The sequence below is a fragment of the Hypomesus nipponensis genome, chromosome 6 (genome assembly GCF_054491055.1).
Source record: "Hypomesus nipponensis isolate SF chromosome 6, ASM5449105v1, whole genome shotgun sequence".
Lineage (NCBI taxonomy): Eukaryota > Metazoa > Chordata > Actinopteri > Osmeriformes > Osmeridae > Hypomesus > Hypomesus nipponensis.
In genome coordinates this window covers 10,155,001-10,182,925 of record NC_140366.1, presented here as the reverse complement: position 1 = coordinate 10,182,925, position 27,925 = coordinate 10,155,001, and the positions used below count along the sequence as shown (strand labels likewise).

General features: G+C 47.9%; 1 protein-coding gene across 1 annotated transcript in view; it reads right to left on the bottom strand.

The window, feature by feature from the left end:
• The window catches only part of stxbp5a (syntaxin binding protein 5a (tomosyn)), a 67,123-nt gene that overhangs the window by 4,224 nt on the left and 34,974 nt on the right, over window positions 1-27,925 (bottom strand). The window contains exons 6-24 of the mRNA XM_084700625.1: window positions 25,261-25,324; window positions 24,105-24,188; window positions 18,443-18,566; window positions 17,607-17,685; window positions 17,144-17,298; window positions 14,657-14,729; window positions 14,286-14,433; window positions 13,430-13,497; window positions 12,084-12,124; window positions 11,739-11,959; window positions 9,903-10,087; window positions 9,635-9,760; window positions 8,971-9,122; window positions 7,929-7,988; window positions 3,056-3,295; window positions 2,061-2,430; window positions 1,202-1,367; window positions 749-860; window positions 357-577 (exon numbers count right to left, since the gene is read on the bottom strand). Coding sequence (XP_084556751.1) covers window positions 357-577; window positions 749-860; window positions 1,202-1,367; window positions 2,061-2,430; window positions 3,056-3,295; window positions 7,929-7,988; window positions 8,971-9,122; window positions 9,635-9,760; window positions 9,903-10,087; window positions 11,739-11,959; window positions 12,084-12,124; window positions 13,430-13,497; window positions 14,286-14,433; window positions 14,657-14,729; window positions 17,144-17,298; window positions 17,607-17,685; window positions 18,443-18,566; window positions 24,105-24,188; window positions 25,261-25,324 — 2,689 coding nt within the window. The remainder of the gene's footprint in view (window positions 1-356; window positions 578-748; window positions 861-1,201; window positions 1,368-2,060; window positions 2,431-3,055; window positions 3,296-7,928; window positions 7,989-8,970; window positions 9,123-9,634; window positions 9,761-9,902; window positions 10,088-11,738; window positions 11,960-12,083; window positions 12,125-13,429; window positions 13,498-14,285; window positions 14,434-14,656; window positions 14,730-17,143; window positions 17,299-17,606; window positions 17,686-18,442; window positions 18,567-24,104; window positions 24,189-25,260; window positions 25,325-27,925) is intronic.

The following is a 27,925-nucleotide window of genomic DNA, read 5'->3' as shown; positions in this document are numbered from 1 at the left end:
TAGTTTAGAGGTTATGTTATCCATATGTAAATTTATAGGTATAAGTTTAGAGAAGACTTGAGGATGACTTCAAGACATTTCCAAACCCATTGAATGTGGACTAAAGATAAAACAGTGGCAGTCTTGGAATTGTATTTTAGGGTTATTAGTCATATTTACAAAACAAAAGACAAAAAGTTAATCATAAATCAATACAACTATGAAGTAACTTGTGAAGATAGATAACTAATTAATCAGTTAAGGGCCAAGGCAATTTGCTGTGCACACTACCTAACACACTCTACTACAGCATCAGCGCCCTCTAGTGTCTTCATGTAATACCTCCAGCTGTACCACAGAGAGAGTGGTGTTCTTACGTCGTGAGCGTGTTTGGAGAAGGAGTCTGCGCTGGCCATCATGGCGGCCGTCCTCTCATCCAGCTCGCCCAGCTTCTGCCCTCTCTCGTCTAGTGCTATCCTGGCACGCGCCAGGTCGCCCACGATACCGGACGCTGCCCCCTTCATGCCCTCGATGCCTCCCGGGCCGGGGATGTGCTGTGCCAGGCTACGAGACGCCTTGCCCGCCACCGATTCTCCAACTAGCGGGATCGACAGAGCGACACAAAGGGGAGGCGAGAGAAGAAGGGAAAGATGTACAGAGGTATTGAGGAAGCGAACGAATAGCAATAGAATGAGAGAAAACAGGGCATGTGACCTGCATTGACAAGAGCATCCCGGTGTGGTAGCCCATGAGAGTGTGAGTTACTCACACAGCTCCTCCCTGTCCAGTGACTGGGCCCCTCCTCCGAACAAGCCCTTGAAGAACCCTCTGTTAGGAGCTTCAGGGGTTTCTACTGGTGTGAACAACTCGCCCAGCATCTCCTGAAACACACACGGGTCACTTCCACTGTCCGAGTGTCACACACACATAAGCCCCCGGGAAACACACACTTGCAGGACACAAATGCCGGCTGGCACAGTCTAAACTAGTGTCTCTCACACACACACGCACGCACACACACACACACACACCGACACAGACACACACATTCATTCAGTACATGAAAAACACTCGTTCTACAACCTTGTATACAAACACACAAAGACACACATCCACTTGCACGCACATGCACACACATGCAAAACCTCAACAATGACATAGCATGGCGAGTGTGTTTGTGCAATCATGTCATTGTTGATGTTTTGTGCGTGTGTGTGCTGACCTGCAGGTTCTCGCAGGTGTCCTGGCTGTAGGTGATCCTCTGGATCTCTGTGGGGGAGGTCAGGTACATGGCCTGGCCCAGGTTGGTGTAGCAGAAAGTCCTTGCTATCCGCATGTCTGTCAGGGGCAGGTAGTTCACATCCAGCAACGGTCTGAGGCCTGGTATACTGGAGTGAGACAACGGACAGTATCACACAACATCCTGCAAACACACATCAAAACACTCAGTACAGAGCTTAACAGACTTTTGTGTTAATCCACGCACACTTGCAGGCACACACACACACCCTTAAAGACAGACATACACACTCACACACACTAGAAGACAAGCATGCACACTTACAGACAGAGACACACCTACACACTCACAGACAGACCCCCTGGGGTCCTCCCCCCAGGCAGAGCCCCAGATGGAGGCTGTTTTGGGACCTCCTCTGAGGGACCTGGAGATGAATGAGGTTCACAGGCAGGCAGACAGAACCCCTTCCCTCACCTCAGCCCAGCTCAAATCATATCAGGTGTGTGTGTGTGCAACTGTCAGCTACGTATGTGCGTGTGTGAGTCCTTCTGGCTTTCACTTTGCCAGGAGGGTAACAAAGGCATCCCTGTAATGAGAGAGGTTGAGGACCTTGTCGTGACAGCTGAGAGGACAAGGTAGACATGTTGTCTCTGCCTATGACTGATATCAAAGTCATCTCACCTGATTACTCACTAGTAGTGGAACAAAGGGCAACAGGAAATCAAACATATTCAGATGTAAATCTATAATGACCAATATTGTTTTTCATTGAGCAGATGCTTTGATCCAAAGTGACATGTGAGAGTGCTGGTGGGGGGTGGTCGGGGATTTGAAGCCTCACCTGAGGGTCATGATGTGCCCGTTGGCACAGAAGCACGCCAGGCAGATGCCGCTGCCCATCGTCACCACGTCGGCTCGCAGCACGAACGACGTCTCGGTGATGCTGTGTTTGAAGATGCAGTTCTGCGAGGGCAGGACGATGACCTTGGCCTGCTTCTCAGAGCACACCACAGCATACTGGCTCTCGCTGAGCTCCTGGGACGCCGAGGGCGACACGGACACGGGGCGGCGCTTGCGGGCCTTGTCGCGCTCCTCGCCGTCCGCGGGGGCGTTGGGCTCGTACCAGGGCTCGAAGGCCGGGGGCAGCAGGGACCCTGTGGTGTCCAGGAAGGCCATGCGCTGGATGCTGCCCTTCAGACGCACCAGCGTGCCTGCAGAGACAGGAGACGGGTTAGTCTGGCAGCCATCTTCACATCCATCCATCCGTACATGGATGCATTCATCCACACCTCCATACATCCACACCTCCATACATCCATACATCCACACCTCCATACATCCATACATCCATACATCCATACCTCCATACATCCACACCTCCATACATCCATACATCCATACATCCACACCTCCATACATCCATACATCCATACATCCACACCTCCATACATCCACACATCCATACATCCATACATCCACACCTCCATACATCCACACCTCCATACATCCATACATCCATACATCCATACATCCATACATCCATACATCCATACATCCATACATCCACACCTCCATACATCCATACATCCACACCTCCATACATCCACACCTCCATACATCCATACCTCCATACATCCACACCTCCATACATCCACACCTCCATACATCCATACATACATACATACATACATTCACTCATCCATCTGTCTATACATCCATCCATACACACATCGATACATGACTCCATTCACTCATCCGTCCATCTATACATACATACATCCATACATTTGCTCATCCATCTTTTCATTCCACCACCCCACCCCGTCTTCCACCCACCGCTGGGTGAAACGATGACAGGCTGTAGTAGCCTCTGCTCTCCAGCGGGGGGCAGATTGAGTGCCACAGCTAGCACGCTGCCCAGGGAGGTGCCCACGTAGAGGCAGGGGGTGACGCTACTGTCTCCCTTGCGGGCGAAGGTCTCGCAGAAGTGGAAGGAGGTGATGGCCTCGCGGGCCTCCTTGTCGATGGAGGTGACGCTGGAGGAGCGTGAGCGGCTGAAGGAGTTGTCCCGGTGGTCTAGAGGGTTGGAACCCCGCGGAGCACATACAGACAGGAGGACAGTGAGGAGAAACACAGAGAGAGGTAAAGCACCCGCACCATGGGGAAAGAGAGAGAGAGAGACAGAGAAACAAAGAGAGAGAGACAGGAGAGGGAGAGAGAGAGAGGAGAGAGAGAGTGAGAGAGAGACAGAGAGAGAGAGGAGAGAGAGAGGAGAGAGAGTGAGAGAGAGAGAGACAGAGAGAGAGAGAGAGAGAGAGAGAGGGAGAGAGAGAGACAGAGAGAGAGAGGAGAGAGAGAGGAGAGAGAGAGTGAGAGAGAGAGAGAGAGACAGAGAGAGAGAGAGGGAGAGAGAGAGAGAGACAGAGAGAGAGATATGCACACGTGCTACACACACAGAAACACCGATCTAGACATTAAGGTGGAGTAGTTGGAACACCAATGTGGTGGTGTGTCACTAGCTTACAGGGAGAACCAGACTGTCAGCAGGTTTAACACACCACCCAAACTGTCACACTTTAATGACACCAGCTGTGAAACGGCTGGGTTTTTAGGGCCACTCATTTGTTTTTGAGTCAGCAAAAAGAGGTAAGGGAAAACCAATTTAGAGTTTGAGGTCCAAGTACAAGGTTATGGGATGAATACATAAAGAGTTCATAATGCTCATCACCTGGCACAGCGAGGCCTTTATTAAACAAAGAACAGACAAGGTTATCGATTTTTCTAAGATCACAAAACTCCAATATCAGTACAAACAACACGTATGTCTATATACTAGCAGCAATCAAATATCAACTGTTATAAAGCCCATCTGTTATAATGGTCCATCTATGATACAGTATAATGTTAATTTTTGGCACATCCAGATCGAACATCCTCAACTATACTCCATGATGTCTGCTGAAATAGATCCTAGGGAGAAAGACAGACAGGTTGTGTACTTTTCAGTTGTTGTGCGTGCATGTGTGTTTGGGGGTGTAGGAGGGGATAACCAGGATGGAAGACCAACAAAAATAAATAAAGACAAAACATGTTGTCTTTCTGTGGCACCTAAAAAATTAAAATAAACTTTTGAATTTCATGGAAAAAAAGACAACAGAAAGACACACAAAGAGAAACAGAAAATAGATAGTGATAGTAGCCCAGCACATAGAAAGCTTTGTTGTGTGATGGAGGCCAGTAATTGTTAGCTAAGCTTACAGCACCATTGAATACGTATACCCAAGCATGACAAACAGAGGAGTCCTTGCAGATGGCCTATTTGGGCCACCTATCACCAGGACTATGATATCAAGGAATATTATGTATTCCGTATATCATAATATCCCTTCATATAATCCTTATAATCAAAAGGATTCAAGGATTGACTAAAATGCCCTGAATACTCTTCTACTACTACTTGTGTTACTGAAGGCCTATGCCATTGCGTCCTTTAAGACTAGCATTAAGGCCCTAAAGCCTGCTTCCTTCTGCATGTAGGGTGTTTTACACTCCCCTCAGACTTTGTTAATGAAACCTCTCGATTTGATAGAGTCCTTGATGGTTATTAGGTGTGTAGGGAAAAAAATACATATATAAATTTAAATAATAAAAAATAAAAAAAAATATGAAAAGGTAATATTATTCGTAAACACGCAGTCAAGGCTTACCCAAGTCTGGCTTTAGCTCAGTAGGCAAGCTTAATTTCCGTGACATCTTTGCTGGAAAAAAGAGAACATCCCTCTTTACAAACACACATCTACGCTAACACAAGATGCCATGCAAAGCTATCACTTGGGCTAGGGTTGTGCTCAGAAGTATGATATAATGTACATGGACAATTAAGACACAAGCTTTTCCTTATTTGTTGGGGATGGCTTCATTGGCTATAAGGGAGGCAAAATGCTTGGCAAAGAAGAAAGCACTGCATTAGGGTTTCAGAAGGACCAGTGTGAATCACAGATGCATGCCGGGACAGGGCATACAAGGAAATAAGGTGTCGTCGCACAATGCCCTGGAAGAGAGAATCGTTGAGACACAGGACAGTCATTCAGAGACCTCCGTGCCAGAGGAGCATGCACAAAGGACAAAGAGGAAACAGGAAGTAGGAAACAGGAAGTGAGCAGGATGGATATAGACAGAGGAAAGACAATACAAGGCAACATTGCCAGCTCCTGTGCTTTTTTGTCCTTATTTTGTATTGACAACGTCCTTGTGGGATATGTATAAAATGTGAAAGGATCTAAGACAAGAAAAATATTTTGTTCAATACAGCAACTGATAATTAGGGTAGGTGTTTTCTTTAAATCGATGAGGTAGAGTATGTTTGTGTTTTGAGAGAAGACTATTCTCTTAGCGGTGCTTCGGATTCTGCTCTGTAATAACAACCAGAGCTCCAAACCTCTGTCAGTGTTGGACAGACACACAGAAGAGAAGGCACAGTCATACAGGTGTGGGGTGGGGTTTACAGGTAGACCGCTGTGATGTCGTAAATACAGACGGACAGCCAATTGAGTGACTCCGACAATGGGACACACGTGCTACTCACATGTAGCATGCAATGATGGCCCGCGGTGTTCCCGCCATACGGGTCTGAGGGAGTATGCATCTGACACAGTTTTGTTCTAGACCACACAGTGAACCAGAGACACTGTGGTGACTGACAAGGACGACAGAGACAATATTGCTAGAACAAAACCAACGATGACACCTTATCTAGTACGGTGCTAGCCTGCCCAGACTACTCCAGCTTGAAGTCTTTGGCCACTCTTACCTCCTCTACCACCTCCATTGTAGAATTGCTGATGGTTTGACGTCAACACTTTTGGGGGGGAAAGTAAAATAAACGTGGGGTTAGAAAACATCCTGGCACTTTGGTTTGATACCATAAATGGAGACTGAACACTTTGTGTTATAACCTGATTGTGGTTTCCCTGCATGTTGCAAATATATAATCCCATCAAAAACAGATCCTCAAAGACAATACTGTAAATTGGTGTTGGCTTGGCTCAAACTTTTGATACTTGCGTAGAATCACTTTCTTGCCTAAATAAAACTATTTGAACTTGTGTAGCAGTCACTATGAAGCAGTGCAGCTTACCACCAAACCCTTCTGAAATGAATCATGTAGGCCCTCCTGATGCCCTGGACCTCGCTCTAGCGACACCAGACGTGAGTCTGTGTGTCTGTCGCGCCTGGAAACAGACTAGACTCTTTTTCTGTCTGACCTTTTTAAAGCAAGTCCTTATCATAGCCTGGCTGTTGAGACAACGTGAAGGTGCTTAGTAATGAGAGGGGACTAGGCTGTCCTCATGAGAATGAAGACATCACAATGAAGAGTCTTTTAGAAGAAAGAGAGCGGCCAGGCTGTCAGAGCTCCAGGCTGAAATGGACTAAACGTGTGTTTTCTTCTTCTGTGAATGAGGATATATGCGTGTGTGTGTGTTTGGCACGGACAAATCATGAACTGAAATCTAAAAAAGCTGGCTCAGTCAGTCTACAGTCCTATACATTATGAAAGCTGGCTCAGTCAGTCTACAGTCCTGTACATTATGAAAGCTGGCTCAGTCAGTCTACAGTCCTGTACATTATGAAAGCTGGCTCAGTCAGTCTACAGTCCTGTACATTATGAAAGCTGGCTCAGTCAGTCTACAGTCCTATACATTATGAAAGCTGGCTCAGTCAGTCTACAGTCCTGTACATTATGAAAGCTGGCTCAGTCAGTCTACAGTCCTGTACATTATGAAAGCTGGCTCAGTCAGTCTACAGTCCTATACATTATGAAAGCTGGCTCAGTCAGTCTACAGTCCTATACATTATGAAAGCTGGCTCAGTCAGTCTACAGTCCTGTACATTATGAAAGCTGGCTCAGTCAGTCTACAGTCCTGTACATTATGAAAGCTGGCTCAGTCAGTCTACAGTCCTGTACATTATGAAAGCTGGCTCAGTCAGTCTACAGTCCTATACATTATGCGTATCTTGGCACAGTCCAGAATCATGGAGGGGCCTTTCAAATGAATGGAATTATTAGAGGTGTCTGAAACTTCTCAAGGCCGTAATAATCCCTCTTGTAAACTAATAACTCATTTGGTGAGAATTAACATATACAGTCTCTGTCTTGCACACAGCTCAATGGGCTTATTGACGTATTCAGTACATTTTATGACCCTATGCTGTCTCTTCGTTTAGAGTTACAGTCTCTTCCACAGTGAACAGCTAATATTTCACCCTTGGAAGATACTAAAACAACCTAGAACAACTGCCAAATTCAGGTCCTTTGAAGCAAGGGAGCAAGGGAGAAATAGTGCTTTTCTCATATGAAAACTGAACCTGTTAAAAGTGTCATACATCATAAGACAGCCCCAGAATCAAGGTGTAAAGAAACAACCAGACACTTCCTGTTAGCAAAAAAAACTAAAAACTAAACCCTTCCATTTGAGTGACATTTCACATATCAATAAGACACAGCAGCTTCACAAACATCACATGTACCTCATGCATTGTCGCAAAAACAAATCACTCCAATCAATGCAATATATTAGTATATTAATATATTAGTAGTTATTATGAGGCAAAACAAAAAGAGTCTTGGAGCCCCAAATCCAAACCAATGGAACTGAAAGCATGTGTTGGTGAGCAGCGTGAAGAGCAGCTTCTCTGTGGGACAGGTTACCTGAGGTGGGGGACTTGCAGCGATCTTCTGAAGCGGAGCCCTCGTTGATGTCACACAGACCTGCAGACAAAGTACAGAACAGTTAGTGGCAGGCACGTTAGAACCAGGGCAAACTCTAAGTAACTCTCTGAAGATATAACCCTGTGCATTTTTGCCTTTTCAGCTTTGCAAGGTAGGATACTTTCGCACAACAGCTGAAACAATAGTCATCACAGTATCTGGGTAGTTGATTCAGTAGAATTGTATTTGGGAACACTTTTTGACAGTATTCCACTCTGGTTCTCGATGGTTCCTGAACTGTCTCAATGTCTGGGTTCTGCAGAGGAAAAGAACTGCAGCTCCAGCTGGAGGGGCAATTACTGCTCACACAACCCACTCTGTGACAGGTGCCAGCCCACTGCCAAACAATCAATGACACCAGATGCTACACACACACATGCACACACATCTAATTTATCCATCAAGCTGTTGCTTAGCCACAGTAGTTATACTGTCACTGCAGAGTGGTATCGGAGCCTCCGGAGGTGCAGTGACATCACCAAACAGCAGGTGGCAGTGTGACATAACCCAAAGTCCAGCCTCTTGACTGAACGTCGATATGATTCCACCGTGCTGCAGTGGAAGAGTGTGCGGGAGGGATGGGCATCTGTGTGTGTTTGTAGTGTGTCAAGGTGTGTCTGTGTGTGGAGGGAAAATATGAATAAACCAATGAAACGCTGCAATCCTAAATGACATCAGCAGTCTGGGAGAGTGGACGGGCAGCAGTCGCTAGGTCTAATCACATCTTTGAAACGTCGTCAAAATGGCCTCATTCAGACAATGCCTAAAGCTACCGCCACAACCTGACCAACTAATGTGCCGTCCAAATATCCAGACACTCTAACCCCATGGGACACAACTAACCACACAACAAGCACCAATCTCTTTGGTAGGGAGAGAGAGAGAGAGAGAGAGAGAGGGAGACAGAAAGAGAGAGAGAGAGAGAGAGACAGAGGGTAACAGAAAGAGAGAGAGGGAGACGGAGTATGCGTCGAGGTGGTACCTCCGGAGGGCTGGCGTGTCTTGCGGGGCGAGCGAGGCTGTCTCTGGTAGGGGTCGTTGGATCCGTACAGCTCCACCGTGCCCAGGTTCAGCAGGACACTCCTCTGGAGGTAGTCCACCACCGCTAGGCCACTACTGTTACCAAACACCACACTGGGGGAGAGAGATGGCAGAGGGAGAGAGGCGCCGAGGCAGAGAGAGTGGGAGATTGAAAGGAAAACACAAAAGGAAAGAAAGAAAACAACAAGAAAGTGAGAGAGTGAGAGTGAGAGAGAGAGAGAGAGAGAGAGAGAGAGAGAGAGAGAGAGAGAGAGAGAGAGAGAGAGAGAGAGAGAGAGAGAGAGAGAGAGAGAGAGAGAGAGAGAGAGAGAAAAGAAAGTAAGAAATAAGGTTTGGGCTTACAGATGAATAGTTAACACCAAAAAGCAGCAGAGGTCTACAGAATTTGCCTTTAGACATAGATTGTGTTGATATGGCTTGATTCCAACCCAGCTCTGTGCTGTGAGGGAAATGACATCAAGCAGCCACAAGCCAAGTTTGGATGGACGATTTGAGAGCTTGTTTATGAAGATCACAAGGAAGCTCATCTCAGAAATACAAATTGTACTTGTAACCCATCCTCTTAAACAATGCAACATGGTGTGCACGAGTGCACGTGTACTTACAGGCCATACGAGGAGTTGACAGCCAGGCTGGTGATAGGCTGGGGTGGCTCTCCCCCCGCCCCCACCAGCTGGATCACCAGCTCCACCTGGTACCCAGGAGACTGCTTCAGGGGGGTGCTGCGCACTCTGGGGGAGGGAGGGGTGGAGGGAGGGGTGGAGGGAGGGGGAGGGAGAGAGGGAGAGAGGGAGGGAGATGGATTTATTTAGACATGAATATAGTTGATGACCATGGTCATGTGGCATCATGTGTGTGTTTAGCAGCTCCTACTTGAGGCAGGGCACGTTGTCCCGCCCGCCATCAGAGTTGTTGCTGCTGGTGGAGGGGTGTGTGGGCGGGCCGGATGTCTGGGGGCTGGGCGACGCCCCTGGGGTGGGCAGGGCCGGGGTCTGGTCCCCCCCTCCCTCGGGGGACTCCATGTCATTGAGCTCATACTGCAGACGCACCTCCATCAGCTGGAGACCACACACACACACACATATGAAACACATGAAAAGACACACATAATAACATGCCAAACATAAAGACATTTACACACATAAATCGCAAACACAGGCACACAAATATAAATATAAACAATGTAACAAGTAATGTGCATACAGCCACACCAACACAAGGCAGATAATAAAGGAGTCAGTCAATGTAAAATACACTTGGTGATGAAGCTCCCTACTGACACTGTTCTCATTTGATCAGAAGTGGGCTTTTCTCTAACCCTCAACTCAGCTAAACCCTCCAAGAAAATTCTCGATAAGACATTCATTGTGTGTGTGTGTGTGTGTGTAGATGTGGGGGAGTTTTGAGGGTCAAGCAGGTCCTCCAAAGCTGAGATATCCCAGAGTTCTTTCCAAGTCCTCCTTCAGGCTACTTGACTGCAACCTCCTCCCACCCACACAATCACACACACACACACACACACACACACACACACACACACACACACACACACACACACACACACACACACACACACACACACACAAACACTAAACCAATGAGCGTTGTGCCTGCAGGGCTTATAACAGTGCATGCTGGGAGTCTCATTAGAGCTATGGGGCTTGTTGAGGGAGTGTGTATGTGTGTGCAGTCTATGTGTATGTGTGTAGTAATTGTTGCACTCTATATCAGGTTAAAGGTGACTATTACTATGCAGAGTAGCATCTCTCCTAACTGTTCCTGTACTGTAGGTACATACATACAACCCTGCTCTACACCCTGGTCTGACACCTCTCTACCCCCCCTCCCCTCTTTCTCTCTCTCACATGCACACACACAGACAGACATTCACATAGTCACAAAGGCATTAGCTACCCATCATTATGTGCATTTCACAAACTCGCATCACTTTCCTCCTCCTCCTCCTCTTCCTCCACCTCCTCCTCCTCCTACTTCAATTTCTCCAGCAATGTTCAGCACAGGCTGGACGGATTGTTTATCTCTCCTGTCTGTTGCCATGGAACCCATAATGTGTCTTTTTTATTTCCTGTGCAGATTCATGTAACGAGGCTTGGCTTCTGTGTTTGTGTCTCCAATGTGTGTGTAGAGGAGTGCCTGAGATGTTAGTGTGTGTGTGTGTGTGTGTGTGTGTGTGTGTGTGTGTGTGTGATTCTGTCTGTTTAGTCATGTGTGCGTGAGTCGGTGTGTCTGTGCATGTGTAAGTTTGTGAGTGTGTATGTGTGAGTGTGTCTGTGTGTGTGTGGGAGTGTGTGTGTGTGTGAGTGCGTGTGTGTGTGTTGCGGTGGTGAGCAGGGTCAGTGCTGTCAGGCTGTCTACAGTGAGAAAACAGAGAACCGCAGAGCTCACCTAATGAGACAGCAGAACACCCATAGTGTTTGTCTATGAAGGGCTAAATATAGCTCTGCAGCCGAGCTGCATCCATGATACACAGCCTTATGGAACACAGTCGCTGGCATTGTTTTGAAGAAAAGTTTGATGAAAAGTCGGGCTTCTGCCAGCTGTGGGGTGCGTATAGGAGGACGGGAGGCATAGAGGACAGGATGCACATGCCTTCACGACTTTCTTTTTTCTGTCACACACACGTGTCATAGATAAACCACAACACAACGTCATTTGAATCCCCCCCGTGTCACGCACGCACACACTGACCTGCACCACCTCGGTGGTGATCTCCAGTTTGCTAAAGCGGTAGATGATGACATTGGAGGACACTCCGGCCACACACAGCATCCTGCTCTCCGGGCACCAGGACATGATCTGGATGGCAAACGGGTCCTCGCTCTCCATGTCCGCCACAGGCTTGTCCTCCTTGGTCCGGCTCTTCTCAAACACCTTGGCTGTCTTTAGCTTGTAGAGCACCTGGAGCATGACTGGGGAGACGGCACAGGGCTCAGTCACACCTGAGGCCACGGGGCTAGGCTGGGGGGAGGGGGGAACGGATCGGCCATTTGGGCTCCGACAGAGCGTTTGGTTCGGAAGGGACGTGACACTTACTTGCGGAAGCGTCCCAAAACTTCACAGTTCCGTCAGCGTGGCTGAGAGAGAGGGAGAGGAGAGAGAGACAGAGAGAGAGAGACAGAGAGAGAGAGAGAGAGAGAGAGAGAGAGAGAGAGAGAGAGAGAGAGAGAGAGAGAGAGAGAGAGAGAGAGAGAGAGAGAGAGAGAGAGAGAGAGAGAGAGAGAGAGAGAGAGAGAGAGAGAGAGAGAATACCATGTATTAGGAACCAATTGTATTTTCACATGCGTGCCTGTGTTGGCCTGTTCAATAACCAGAGGGCTGGCCACATTATTGGACTATCTGACATGACAGGGAATTGAGACAGACCTCATAGTCTGTGCATTAATTATACCAGATGCAAAGCCTTCTGGGATTTCCCCAGCGTGAGACCAGCTTGGCACCCTTCAACCTGTCTTTTTTTCAGCTTAATAGTGTGTTGGACTGGAAGAGAGATACTTTACAGGGTATATGTCAGGGGAGGAGAGAGAGCAGAGAGAGAGAGAGAGAGAGAGAGAGAGAGAGAGAGAGAAAGAGAGAGAGAGAGAGAGAGAGAGAGAGAGAGAGAGAGTAGGAAGGAAGGAAGGGAGGGAGGGAGGGAGGGAGGGAGGGAGGGAGGGAGGGAGGGAGGGAGGGAGGGAGGGAGGGAGGGAGGGAGGGAGGGAGGGAGGGAGGGAGGGAGGGAGGGAGGGAGGGAGGGAGGGAGGGAAAAAAGGAGACAGAGAGATGGACGTGAGCAGCATGCTAATTCATGGGTGTCTAGAGTGAGTGGGTACAGGCCCTCCTGGTGCCAAACTCATGCCTCAATGTCACTTTGGAAATGCAGAGTATTTAAAAGAAACTCTTCTTTCTCAAAGTCTTTACACTTAAGGCACAACGAAGGAAAGAAATTGACAGAAACAAAATGGCAGACGTTCCCTCTAGACTGGGATTCTGTCCAATCAGTAGAGTATCTAGTTTTTTGAATGTCTTTGACATTTTCAAATGTCGTTAGCAAACACTGACACTTAGAGGTGATGGGAAAAGGCTACTGAACCTCAATGAACACGTACACGAGGGAATTGCACAGGCGTCACAAATCGACACGGTATCCTGAACTGAAAACTGAGTGGAGGGACAAGAGTGGCTGTAAAAAGGCCATGTGACGCGTTGTTCACGATTACATTCCTAGTGGAGCCTCATGTCATAACCTTCATGAAGATCATGAAGACTTTTCATGTTTTCCAAGCTCTACGTGTGACTCTTCATGGTCCATGTATGCTATGTATATCTGGGTTATCTAGTTTTTTGTTTCTAGATTCCTTGCTGAACATAGTTATGTGTACCGGAGGCTGCAGGAAGCTTACCCAGTAATAATGATCTCCGGGTAGCTCTGCGTTCCCAGACCCCAGTTTCCTCCACTGATTGGCCACTCCTGAGGAGGGGGGGGGGAGAGAGAGGGAGGAAGAGATACAGAGATAGATTGAGAAAGAGAAAGAGAGGGAGGGAGAGAGAGAGAGCGGGGGAGGAAGAAAGAGAGTGTTAGAAAGAGGGAGACAGAGAAAGATAGGAAAAGGGAGAGAAAGGGAAGAGGAAAAAAACACAAGAAAAGACTGTAGGTGAGCTATATGTCGGGTCAACAGGTTTGCATCAGGTGCGTCATGTGTCTGAGAGATGGAGGGAGAAACCTGGAGAGAGGTGACTCACGCACTCAAAGAAACCTATGACTAATCCTGACAGTGACGTGTGTGTGTGTGTACATCCATCCGTCTGTCTGCCCGCCCGGCAGTGCATCCACGTGTGTGTGTGTGGTCTTTTGAGTGCAGTAACACATCCAAAAGGTCACCAGCATGACTCGACCACGATCTTTTGGTGAGAACACATTCCCTCAGCCTGCTAATGCTGCGAGTTACCTAACCAGCCGGAGTAGCTAGCCGGCTCAGAGCCGGCTGACATGTTCAGCAGCACCCTTGTAGGCAGGCACAGGGGAGAGAGGACAACGTTAGAGGAGAGGATGACAGGGAACTTGGAAATCAAGGAATTCAAATCTAACCCTAATATAATGTGGGTTCATTGTCGACCGGGGGGGGGACGGGGGGACCAATACGTTTCAGAATAAGTTCTATTTATGTATATGCATGTGTGTGTGTGTGTTTGTGTATATATTGTGATCGAATATAGAGTATAGAACTCCAGGGGTAGGGTGGAAGCGGGGCTGTGTACCTTTTTGCTGTAGCCCTGTCGTTTCTGTCGGGAGCCCACTGAGTAAAGTGCAGGTATGAGGTCCACTGGGCAGTCGGCGATGTACTCACAGCAGGTCACGGGGGACTCGTGGATGGTCAGGGGGTAGGGGTTCTCGAAGATAGGGTAACTAGCGGCGTAGGAGACACAGAGAGGCAGATTGGTTCACTACGCTGCGGTGTTTCGTTCTGTGGCTGACAATGCAGGGCCAATCAGAGAGGGATGAGAATGGGCATCCACTTTCCAGTGGACAGAGCTGCACCGTGCGTCACTTTGGATGATGGCGTCTGCTTGACGAATGCATTGTTATTCATGTGTTTACGGAGCTGCATCGTGGCGTTGTGGAGACCTACCCATTTTGTGCAAGGTCGATCACCACTAAATCCTTTTCTAGAAGGACCACCACGGCGTAAGGTTCCTGAAAATCTGAAGAAAGAAATAAGCAAATTAAGTGATGAATAAAAACAGACAGAAAAGTCTGATTTCAGGCCAGGGGGGAGTGTCCAGCATACTGATGACCTTGACTAATGCCTGTCTGTCTTCAGTCTGTCTCCCTCCCTCCTGTCTGTCTTCAGTCTGTCTCCCTCCCTCCTGTCTGTCTTCAGTCTGTCTCTCTCCTGTCTGTCTTCAGTCTGTCTCCCTCCCTCCTGTCTGTCTTCAGTCTGTCTCCCTCCCTCCTGTCTGTCTTCAGTCTGTCTCCCTCCTGTCTGTCTTCAGTCTGTCTCTCTCCTGTCTGTCTTCAGTCTGTCTCTCTCCTGTCTGTCTTCAGTCTGTCTCTCTCCTGTCTGTCTTCAGTCTGTCTCTCTCCCTCCTGTCTGTCTTCAGTCTGTCTCCCTCCCTCCTGTCTGTCTTCAGTCTGTCTCCCTCCTGTCTGTCTTCAGTCTGTCTCTCTCCCTCCTGTCTGTCTTCAGTCTGTCTCCCTCCCTCCTGTCTGTCTGTCTTCAGTCTGTCTCTCTCCTGTCTGTCTTCAGTCTGTCTCTCTCCTGTCTGTCTTCAGTCTGTCTCCCTCCTGTCTGTCTTCAGTCTGTCTCTCTCCTGTCTGTCTTCAGTCTGTCTCCCTCCTGTCTGTCTTCAGTCTGTCTCTCTCCTGTCTGTCTGTCTCTCTCCTGTCTGTCTTCAGTCTGTCTCTCTCCTGTCTGTCTGTCTGTCTTCAGTCTGTCTCCCTCCTGTCTGTCTTCAGTCTGTCTCCCTCCCTCCTGTCTGTCTTCAGCCTGTCTCTCTCCTGTCTGTCTTCAGTCTGTCTCTCTCCTGTCTGTCTGTCTTCAGTCTGTCTCCCTCCTTCCTGTCTGTCTTCAGTCTGTCTCCCTCCAGGTCTTTAGCTTCCATTCTCTCTTTGACCTTCCATCTATTTCTGTCTCCTTCTATCTCCTTCCTTCTTTCTCTTTCTTTCACTCTTTTCTCTGCCTGCCTGTGCCTGCCTGCCTGTTTGTATGCCTGCCTGTGCCTGCCTGCATGTCTGTTTTTCTATCTCTGTCTCTATGAGGATGCTTTCAAGTCAGGTTTCGTTTGAATCAATACCTCACAACCACTCAGACCTTAACCTTGTGATAAACCTGTGATTCAGACTGTATGAATGACATCACCCTTAGTGACATCAATGACATCACTCCTCCAGTGACAGCCCATTAACACTAAGGATTTGGTGGCCGCGCTAGTCTAATCCATGGATTAGCAATCCAGTCGGTCGCCATGGTGAGTTGAAATGAAAGACTCCCCACATCAGGTCTAGTGACCAGGCTGTCGTTAAGTAATCGGTCTCTAATCCGTTCCCTCGACACCCCTCACAGACGCCCACATCTCACCAAGCACACACATGCACAGACACACACAAAGACACAGACACACACAAACATTCTCAAATACTCTAAACAATTGATATTTCCAGGAATGCTTCCCATTAAAATATTGTAATTTTGCACTGTGTACACAGACACACACACACACTGCCCAGTTTGACTATTTGTTCTCGACTGGATAAATGGGATTAAGTTATGACAGCACAGTCATAGGTCAACACTAATTCTGTTGTAATGGTGTGATATCGTCCAGGGATTAGAAGTTATTCACGTCATACATCACTGTAACAGACTGCAAAGTAAAGAGTCTCTTTCTCTCTCTGACAGCAGGTATATGACCCAGAAGTGTGCCGCATACGGAACCTTCAGGATCATATCTCCATGGTACTGTGTTTACTGGGCTGAAATGGAAGGGAGATGTGTTTAGACCACAGCAAATATTGTATTTGAATGAAAATGATTAGGAAGTGTTGAACCAAATAGTCATAGGTACAACAAAGAGTTGCTGTTAAGACTATAGCCGGTAACACAGTACGTCCCAGAAGAAACCAATGTGCAATTTAAGTGATTGCTTGGTTTGACCATTTCATATACAGTTTGAAGTGAACAGATGGAAAATGTCTTGCGAAAAACAAAACGTCATTGTGAGATCAAAACGAAAACTGCTGACAAATGACTAGCCTCTCCCAGGTGAGACAGACAGGAAGGACAATGAGACAGACGATGATGTCATGAGGCGATCTCATCAGACGGCCATTGTGAACATGCACAGACGAGACGGTCACACTCATCGTGTTCTAGAAAGGATCTCGAAGCACAGACCGCCTCTGAGGGAGCTGTGATTCACCACGCACGCGCACATTCAACCCCCTTCCACACACACACACACACACACACTCACACACACTCTTTCTTCAGCGAGTCGATGCACATGTACCTCACAGACGATAAACGTCTCCCTCTTTCTCGCCCTCTCTCTCGGTGTCTCTCCCTCTATCTATTTCGATCTCGTTCTCTCCGTTGCTCGCCCTCTCCCTCCCTCACCGTTGGCGTATGGCGTCTCACAGAGCGTGAGGAAGTCCACGATGGGGTAGTCCATCTCCAGCACTGCGGTGCTCTTCCCATGCATCACCGTCAGACATGGCCGCCGCCCCACTGTGTCGTACGACAGTCCACCAGACAAGATCATGAAGGGCTCCCTGTAACACACACACACACACACACACACCCACACATTACATATACATTTAGTCATTTAGCAGACGCTCTTATACAGAGCGACTTACAGTAAGAACAGAGATAGCCCCACTCCCTTACCGCTCAGCCATCTGACCCCCCACACCCATACATACACACACACACACACACACACACACACAATACAGAGTAGTCATGAATGAATAAGCTTTGCCAAAAACAACTTTTTGTGTACATGGTATAGGGTGTGTGTGTCTGTGTCGTTGTGTGTGTGTGTGTTTACATATATGGTGTGTGTATGTTATCCTACCCAGCTCTGGTAGTCTTGTACTCCACTTTGAGGATAGGTTTGCAGGGTTCTGGCTTCTTGCCATCCTTGGGCTGTTTTCCTGAAATAGAACACACACACAACTAACAGCTTGCCATTTCATTTCTGTTCTCCCTGACTCCACTCTCCTTCTCTTTCCCCTTCTCCTCTCCCATCCCCCTATCCTATCCTCTCCCTTCATCTCTTTATCCCTGATGCGGCAGTTGCTACCCAATGCAGATCTGTCTTTGTGCCAGATAGTGACTCAGGACTATCTAGGAGAAAGAAAGAAAGAAAGAAAGAGAGAGACTGACTTGTGGCTGAAACTCTGAGACTAAAGCACTGGGAAACGAGAAACTTTGAATACAACTCATTACAGATTGTCACACATCATTTCCAAATTGCTCACTTGATACAGAACTAATTACGTAAACAATCAGCATTGGGATACGCAATTAATGAAATGTAGATGAATAACTTTCATTAAAAAACACCCGCTAAAGTGGAATAGTTTTCCCAGAGTGTGTGCATGTGTGTACAACATATATTTTTGAGGATGTGCAACTGTGCACTGTGTTTATGTGCCCCTAGGCTGTGTGTGTGTGTGCACAATGTGTGTTCATGGGAATGCAATAGTGTACCATGCATGTTTGTGTCAGCGCATGCCTTTGTGTGTGCATGTGCATGTGTGTGATAGTGTGTAAGTTACTGTTTGTATGTATCAGTATATGTGTGTGCGTGAGTGTGTGTGCATGTGTTTGTTTGTGTGTGTGTGTGAGTGTGTGTGTGCGTGAGTGAGTGTGTGGGTGTATATGTGAGTGTAAGCAACCCTGCCTTACCGTGGGGGGTGATTGTCTGAATGGGCTTGCCCTGGCCTTTGATGTTCCATATGGTGAGAGTTCCGTCAGAGTGACTACAGATGAACTGCTTGCCCTCGTGATGCCAGGCAACTGAGTGGATCGCCTGGGAGACCACAGGAAGAGGAAGTGAAGGAGGAGGTGGAAGCAGGAGGGAGGGTCAACACAGTCAAACACAACAAGATCAAACCGTCCCCAAAAACACAAACATGAACAAAATGACATGAGAACACACACCCTTACGGACTTGACATATGGTATCCTAGCATGTCCAACACCCACTCCTCAACAGGCGGCGGGTGTGGCGTGAGGAAACAACAGTCATGTGTTTCATGTTACAGGTCACCATGGTGATACTGGCTGGCATATATAGAACAATAACACGTGTCATTGAGAGATGCTTCGACACGTCGTAAGTGATCTGAAAAAGGTCCGTCTATCTGACACTTATCTGATGACATACATCACTGACTAAAATGATGAGAGAGCGAGAGATAAATGGAACGAGGTAGAGAGGGAACAGACATAGGAGAGGCGAGGCAGGGAGAAGAAGGGAGAAGAGACCAGAGGAGGAGGGAGGAGGGGGGACAGCTGGTGGTATTATGCTACGGCAGGTTCAAATTGAAGTCTGGTTATGTGATCATTAGGAGTGCTCTCCCTCTACTTAGCACAACCCAAACAACACTGTTGCTATTTTGGTTTGGGCGAGAGGTGATTTGGCGACCAACAACCAATCAATTAAATGGCAGATACATCATTATCAAGGCACTTTGGAAAAGGGCAGACAGGCTTATTGGTGTCCTATTGCTCATAATTAAAAACTCTCTTGCACACAGACACACATGCAAACAACTACACAAACAGACAAACTAACACTCTGCACACATACAGATTCGCCGAAACACACACATACACCATTCCACACACACACGCACACACGCACACACACAGTCTTGCAGCATGTCTGGCATTGTTTACCAGACTGTTTACCAGACTGCAAACTCATGATCCACTCTTTAGGGACATCCACAAACAATGAAATCATTCAAGAGCAGGCGTTTCACATGTCTCACTGCCCCATGGACGGCGTACACAACATCAACAACAAGCAGAGGACTTTGCTCCAGTATGGAATGAACCATCATCTTCAGGTGAACATCAGAACACACACAGAGTGACACTACCAGTGGCTGGGCTATAACAGTACAGCATCTCAGTGGCAGAGAGCCAGAGACTCCCATAACAGGGTCCTGTGGGCTGGTCCTAATTAGTAAACAAGAGGCGTAACTGAAACACAAGGCACCCATCACAGAGTGGAATTTTTTTTCATGTTTTATGACATTATACTGGTTTTCCCAACAGGGACTGGGACAGACAGACTCGCACAACATCTGTTCTACACACACACACACACACGCACACAAGGGCACATTGTTAATGTCCTTCTTGCTGTTACTGGGTAGCAGTGGGACATGGAAACAGCTCATGTCTGCAGTGACAGTAACATCCTCTCTGTTCGGTCTCCTCCTCTCACACCATCTGAGGAAGCTTCAACCAAAGTAACGACATGTAAACAAACAGGCTTTTAGGGGCCAGACCGTCAACTCAATCAATACTGATCTCCATCCCACTCTGTGTTTTACCTTTCAGTTCCAGACATCCCTTTCAGATCCCCGTCGCCCTGTCTGGACGGTGTCTCAGGACTCCAGGTTGGTGAAAGAGGGACTGAGAGTGTATGTGGGTGTGTGTTTGTTTGCCTTTTATAGGAGTGTTTGTGTGTGTCTGTGTTTTTGTTATACAGTAAGTGTAAGTTTACACTTTAAAGAGAGAGTCGGTGTGTGTGTGTGTGTACGGCATGCATTTGATTGTCAGTGTGAGGGTGTGTATGTATGGTGTTCGTTTGATAGTGTGTGTGTGAGAGAGTGTGCCCCTTTGCTTTATTCCCTGTCCTTTGCGACTCCCATGTTGAAAGTGAGAGTGGGTTTAAACACTCTTGTCCTTGTCAAGGTCAATCTGTGTGTGTGTGCACGTCTGTGTATGTACTGAATGTGTGTGTGTGTGCATATCATTATACACATCTGTGGAGGATTATCCCTAACACTCATCAGAAAGATAAAGTGTGGAGACATAGAACTACTAATATAGTGCCCTGTCATCATTTACAGCTACAACCTTACGACCTCCCAGAGAAAGCACCCTGCGATCCCATTGGACTATTAAATAACTGATCCTGCCCACCAAGGTTACAGAAAGGCCCTACAAACATCAATCAAAAATTAATGACTCTCATTGGACAGAGCTGCAGAGAATGACTCAACAGACAAATCACAGATTCTTCCTCAACCAATGGAGATATCTGCCGAGCGTTCCATTAACAAAACAAATGGGTGGAGTAATAAATGCTTTCTTTTTTTGAACCCGCTCTGCCGCCTGCATGAACACTATTAGATTAATTGTGTATTCTGTTTTGAGCCACATTAATTACTAATATACATGGTACATCACCACATCCAATAGAGAACGAAGAAGAGTTGGTGGTGTGTACTGGGAAAAAAGGCAATGATAAAAGCGTGTGTGTGCGTGTGTGTGCGTGCGTGTGTGCGTGCGTGAGCACATGCATGCTGGTGTGTTTTGTGTTTGTTTGTTTATTCATACGCAAAAGGATTGATTGGTATCACAGCCATGGTTATTCCAATCCTGTGAGAGCCTTTCTCTGTGAGAGTGTGTGTGTGTTTGTGATTGTGCTCACAAAACACATTTCTCCATTCCCACCTGCCTCTATTTATCCAGCAGGCGAGGGATGACAAATTCAGAGTGAGGGAAAACCAATCAGAGCAGCACAGAGGAGAGATACCCCACTGATCCTGGGTTCCCTGCTCCGCCTGCCTGCCTGCCTGCCTGCCAGCCTGCCTGCCTGCCTGCCTGCCTGCCTGCCTGCCTGCCTGCCTGCCTGCCTGCCTGCCTGCCTGCCTGCTCCACCTGCCTGCCAGCCTGCCTGCCTGCCTGCCTGCCTGCCTGCCTGCCTGCCTGCCTGCTCCACCTGCCTGCCTGCTCCACCTGCCTGCCTGCCTGCCTGCCTGCCTGCTCCACCTGCCTGCCTGCCTGCTCCACCTGCCTGCCTGCCTGCTCCACCTGCCTGCCTGCCTGCCTGCCTGCCTGCCTGCCTGCCTGCTCCACCTGCCTGCTCCACCTGCCTGCCTGCCTGCCTGCCTGCCTGCCTGCCTGCCTGCCTGCCTGCCTGCCTGCCTGCCTGCCTGCTCCACCTGCCTGCCTGCCTGCCTGCCTGCCTGCCTGCCTGCCTGCCTGCCTGCCTGCCTGCCTGCCTGCCTGCCTGCCTGCCTGCCTGCCTGACTGCCTGTCATGGGGGCTGGTCCTGGCCCATCCACCATAACAGACAGGACATATTTGAAGGTAGCAGAATTCAGTAGAACTCCTACAACCATTTGACTCCCTCAACAGCAAAAGAGGAGAACTTTACCGCAGCGAGCCTCTCTAGATCCAGTACCCTGCATCATCGTCACCCAGGTCTATTACTCTTCCTCTGCAGAACACCTCCTGCTTCCAGCCCGACAGTGCCAACCTGCCTGATGCCAGCCAGCCTGATTCCAGCCATCCTGATGCCAACCTACCTGATGCCAACCAGCCTCATGCCAACCGATCCTTTGTCATCATGCCCAGTCTACGCAGCAAAAAAAAAAAAAAAACTTTTAACACGGATACAGCGACCCTACATCTATTACAACTCTATATTTTCAGAAACTTGCCAGACCATCAGAAACCCTGGCATGGTCCATCCCATAACCATATCATTCCGCATTTGAATCAGTTTGGCCTTGTGCCAGCCACAGGCCTGGGGCAGTGAATCAGACCAGTCATGATTTCATCACGACCACCATTCCCCTCTAATGTTACTGTTCAACCTTGAACATCTCTAATGCTGACCATCGAGAAAAAAGGGATACGTTTCTGATTTGTTTCAAAAGCAACGCTAACATGCTAAAATTCTTCAATCTGCAATGTTCTAAAGAAAGCTGAGGTGGATTGGAATACTAGTCGGTACAATTGAACAGATGGCCAGAACATTTTAAATTGAAATTGGGTGGGTACAAGAACTGACTATAAATCAGTGAGCAAACACAAATGTGACAGTAAATACAGTTAGAGAGAGAGAGAGAGAGTGTGTGTGTGTGTGTGTGTAAGCAGCGGTATAAAGCTGGTCTGTGGGGAGATGTAAGAGTTTGGTCGGGGAGTTGTGTTTCACACCTCCCAGGAGAAATGAAGATGGCTCCCACAATGAGGCTCCGTCACAGATATTAAAGCTCTAGGACCAGGAAGAGGAGGGGCACTGGCACCCCCAGGGGAGAGGAGACGAGAGGAGATATCAAGAGAGGAGACAAGAGAGAGAGAGGGAGAGGGAGAAGGAGAGAGGGAGCTTCAATCTGCTTAGCCACTATCGAGAGAGAGAGAGAGAGAGAGAGAGAGAGAGAGAGAGAGAGAGAGAGAGAGAGAGAGAGAGAGAGAGAGAGGGAGTGGGAGTGGGAGAAAGAGAGAGAAAGAGCTTCAATCTGCTTAGCCACTATCGAGAGAGAGAGAGAGAGAGAGAGAGAGAGAGAGTAAAAACAGAGAGTTGGAGTCAGAACTTCAACTCAAGTGAACAGTCGACATAGACCCATGTTGTCCTCGTGTCTCCAGCTATGTCAGCCTGCGTAATGAGCCACAACACAGTCAATCAGCAGAGCAGCAGGATGGGCGTTCACATCAACTCATTACTGCAGAAGCTTTCTGTCTGTCAGGATGTGGGTGGATGTCTTTGTAAAGTCAGTCAAGCTGCTTAAACTGCAACCACAAGGTTGCTGAACTGCAGTTGGAAATCCAAGCATTAAGAGGTTTGGGAATATTATGCCATTGTTTCTAGTTCTTGATGCACTTTTGTATGTACTGTGTACGCACTTTTTGTATTTCGCTTAGGATGAAACTAAGCATCTTCTGACTGAATCCCATCTGAATATCAATCAATACCTGCAAGTGAGTTGGTTGCAGGTAACTGTGGTGAAAACAGGACTGCACAATAAGCCTCTCCAGCATGAACCCCGCAGCAATCCTAAATAACAAGCCCCTCCATGTCCCCTTCCAGGAGAGGGGAGCCACATCTGTTCCAGCTTCTGTTCTGAGACCAGAGAGATGGATTCTACAGCAGTGGAAGGAAACACAGCTGAACTCCCCTCTACCGTCTCTGAAGCTCCACTCTGCAGACTCCTTCCTCCTCTGAACTTCTATATCAGTCAAGAGCAGGTTATATCAGTGGGTTGGGTGTTGCGTGTGTGTGGTTAGGTATCAGACGCAGACGCGAGAGCGAGTGACGTCAGATAACAAAGCTGGCGCTGGCTGAGTGTGTTAGCAGACATGCTTAGAGCATGAGGAACCTCACGCCTGGCACACTCCTCGTGCTGTGGAGACTCACATCTCTTTGATGTCATCTCTCAAAGGCAAACAATAACGATGCAGGAGATCACACACACGCACACACATACAACAATATCTATTTATACCAAGCAGTCATGCATATTTGATGCCTTTTTTGTATTTTTACAAACAACCCACAGATCAGAGGATGAAGCCCTAAAAGCGAATTGTGGGTAAATACCTCATCGTAAGTGTAGCGTGAGTCTGCCTTCTTGGATTTGAGATCCCACAGTACCACAATCCCAGCCTCGTATCCAATTATGAGCTGAAAGAGAAGAGAAGGGAACAGGCTCAGGGTTCGACTGGAGCTCCGGAGATGGGGAGACAGAGCGGAGGGGGAAGAGACTCGACAAGAATCAATAGTTGGATATTCACATGAAGCGGACAGGAAACACATCCAGAGGGTGCTGATGAGTCCCACCTTTCGACCATGGGCTAGTTCTGGTCAAAGTTTGTTTTCAATCCTTCCTCTGGAGTATATTAATGATAATAATAAATAATAATGATGAATCTAATCAATACCCCCCCCCCCTCCTCCTCCTCATAAGAGTTGTTAAGACATACTGAAGACTCGTTTACCTTCCCAACTGGCAGTGACACTTCCAAAGTCAAATAGTTAGGAGTTCATTTTTATTCAGTGTGAGTCTTTAGGTATTGCTTTTATGAAGTCGCCTTCTCAGGACCCAGGAGTCAAAATGGAGATAAATGATCGATGAATGATAGATATCTCAGTTCATTCATCTACAAGTTCATTCATCAATCAAACTCAATATCCTTCCATTCAAAACCAGACTGAAGGGACCGATAGGTTCTCAGAGACGGAGGGAGGGAGGGACGGAGGGGGGAGATAAAAGAGTTTGTCAGTTCTGAAGGATGAAACCATCTGTGAGGTATTTTAAAGAGGTCGAGGCCCTTTGAGTGGTAAAGAGACAGTGGTACAAAGTACAGAGAGGTGGATAGAGAAGGGGAGAGAGAGAATGAGGGAACAGAATAGGGAAAGAGGAAGAGAGAGAGAGAGAGAGAGAGAGAGAGAGAGAGGGGGGGGGGGCAGAAGAGAGTGAAACATCTGAAACGTGTTTTGGAAACTCCCATCAAGGTCCCCCAGTACTGTGGAGGTGGAGGAATGCTTCGTGGAATGACAAGCACGGCACAACCTCGATAAAGATGTCTTGTCAGTCTGCTTGACACTCTGCCTATCTCCGCGCCTCCCTGTGCCATAGATGTGCAGACATGATGAACAGCTGATTTCAGACAGTCGTCTCCTTCATGAGGAGGAAGAACAGGGCTCTGCAGTGTTCTCAGTGACAAGTGACAGGATGATGAAGAGGAGGGCTCACCTTTCCCTCATCCATGGGGTTGTCGCTAATGTGAACCACAGGACCTGGGTGGGCCTTGGAGGACCTGAGGGAGACAGGGAGAGAGAGAGAGAGAGAGAGAGAGAGAGAGAGAGAGAGAGAGAGAGAGAGAGAGAGAGAGAGAGAGAGAGAGAGAGAGAGAGAGAGAATTGATTTCTGTGTTCAACATAGTTCAGCAGACAAATTCATTGACTTAGTTTGTTTCAACGTCAAACAAGCAGTGAAATAGGCTTCCAAAAAAACACACACAGATGACATATAGTAACCCTGCTATGCACCCTACCAGCAGCAGTCTGTTCTAGGTGTTTCTATTCAGTTCTACATTGTTCTCGTCTGTTCTAGGCAGTTCTAGTTTGTTCTAAGTTATTCTAGGCTGTTCTGAGGCGGTTCTCGTCAGTCTTAGGCTGTTCCAAACAAGTGGTTGTCTTTGAGAGTACTGAAGCTCCACAGGGGAGGACAGATCTAGCTGTGGAGGACCCTTCAAATCCACACACTGACTGACAGCTAAGACAGATGGCTGTCAGGCAGATCCCCCATGGTGTGTTTATGTGTGTGTGTGTGTGTGTGTTTTCAAGAGAGAGCAAGTAAATAGCACAAAAGGAAAATAGGATGGTGGGTGCAGCCATGGTAGCAAGGAGACTGGAGGATGAGTGCGTGTGTGTGCGTGTGTGTGTGTGTGTGTGTGTGCATTGGAATGCAGTCCAGGCCTTCATATTACCTAGCTCTACTGCAGCTGGCTGTTTGTTTATCTAATCTACCTCACTGTCTCACTGATACTTAAAACCCAGCCTGTTTACAGGGGCACAGACACACACGCACGCACACACACACACATACATGCACACACACACACACGCACACCCCCCACAGTACTAGAGACACACACAAACACCAACACTTACACCAATGGATGTATCAAAACACATTCCCGCATGAGCGCACACACACACACGCGCGGCCAGGTTTTGGAGAAAGGGATCACCATGGCAACAGAGGAAAGATGGGCAGAGAGCAGACAGGCTCTTAAACACACACACGCGTACACACACACATTCTAACCCTCTTGCATTCTCTCTGTAAAATGCAGTGTCACTGTCAGCCCATAGGCAAACGTATGGTGAGAATATGACTGAATATTGAGCGAGTGTGCATTTGTGACTGTGTGTAAAAGCATGTGTGTGTGTGTGTGTTTAGGTAAGATATAACGTATAAGTATATAGTCTCTGAGCATATATTCTTATAATCGAAAGGTGGATTTCTATGACTAAGCTTGCGTATAAATGATAGGTATTCACTTGAATTGCTCCCACACGGAAGCCCTCACACCACATACACGCACTATTACGCTATCAAACCTAATGTCCCATGTCGGATACTGTAACCAATAAACATCAACTTAAAACCACTTAAAATATCACACACCACACAATGCCCTATATGTCATCAAGCCTCTCTCTCTCTCTCTCTCTCTCTCTCTCTCTCTCTCTCTCTCTCACACACACACACCATCAAGCCAACCGTCCCAACATCCCGCCCTCATGGCTGCCTCACCTCACCTTGGACAAGGACAAATGTATGCACTCACACACACACTCATTCACAGCCACACCTACAAATACAGCCAATACATGCATCTACCAAATCCCCGCTCCTTGCACACTCATATACATACATGTTTTCATATATTTCCACACACACACACGCACGCACACACACACATACAAAAGCACCAGCAAAGCTCAGAACACCTGGCATCACTGCGGGCAACATCGTCCTACATCACTAAAACACCTGTCACCCATGGCTACAAAAAGTCCCCCATGGCTACACTGGCATATGTTGGTGTGTGTGTGTGTGTGTGTGTGCACGGGTGTTAGCTCATACAGTTGAAAGTAGCGTTTGAAGTGTGGTTAACATGCCCACACTGTGAATGGAACCGTCTGGTTGGTCAACTCCACCTGGAGCCAAGGAGCAAAGCCCCGTCTTCCCAGAGGAAAGGCCACTTAGCTGGGCATGATCCTGGGAACAGGGTCCCTGGAGGGGCTAGATGCTCCAGGCTGGCTGGAGGCAGAGGTGCTGGCTCTTCGTGACCCAGTAAGGGTTGAGGATGGCTGGGTCAGGTCTCTGGAGCCTTGAGCTTTTGGGACGGATGGTGTGAGTGTGTGGGTGTGACAGGGACAGTCTGTGTGGTGCCACCTCTCTGACAGTATGCTACTGCCAGCTGGGCTCCTTCTGTTTCTGAGCCATGTCTCAACGCCTCATTCACTTACACCCACTACAGAGTGTGTGTGTGTGTGTGTGTGTGTGTGAGTGTGTGTGCTTGTGTGAGAGAGTGAGAGAAAGAGAGCGAGAGAGTGAGAGAGTCATGAAAGAGAAACAGAGAAACGGAGAGAGGGAGAGAGGGAGAGGGGGAGAGAGGGAGAGGTAGAAGGGGCGCATTAGAGAGACAAACTCAGACAATGGGGTTGTTCCCTGTTTCTGTTCAAGTTGTTTGTACCCAGACAGTGACTATGTAGCTGGCCAAAATGTTCACACATTCTCTCACACACATTTATACACACACACACACACAAAGCATCACCCCATCCACACGTGACCTGGCTGCACTGCCAACGGCACTGACTGTGGAATACAGTTTGGTGCAATG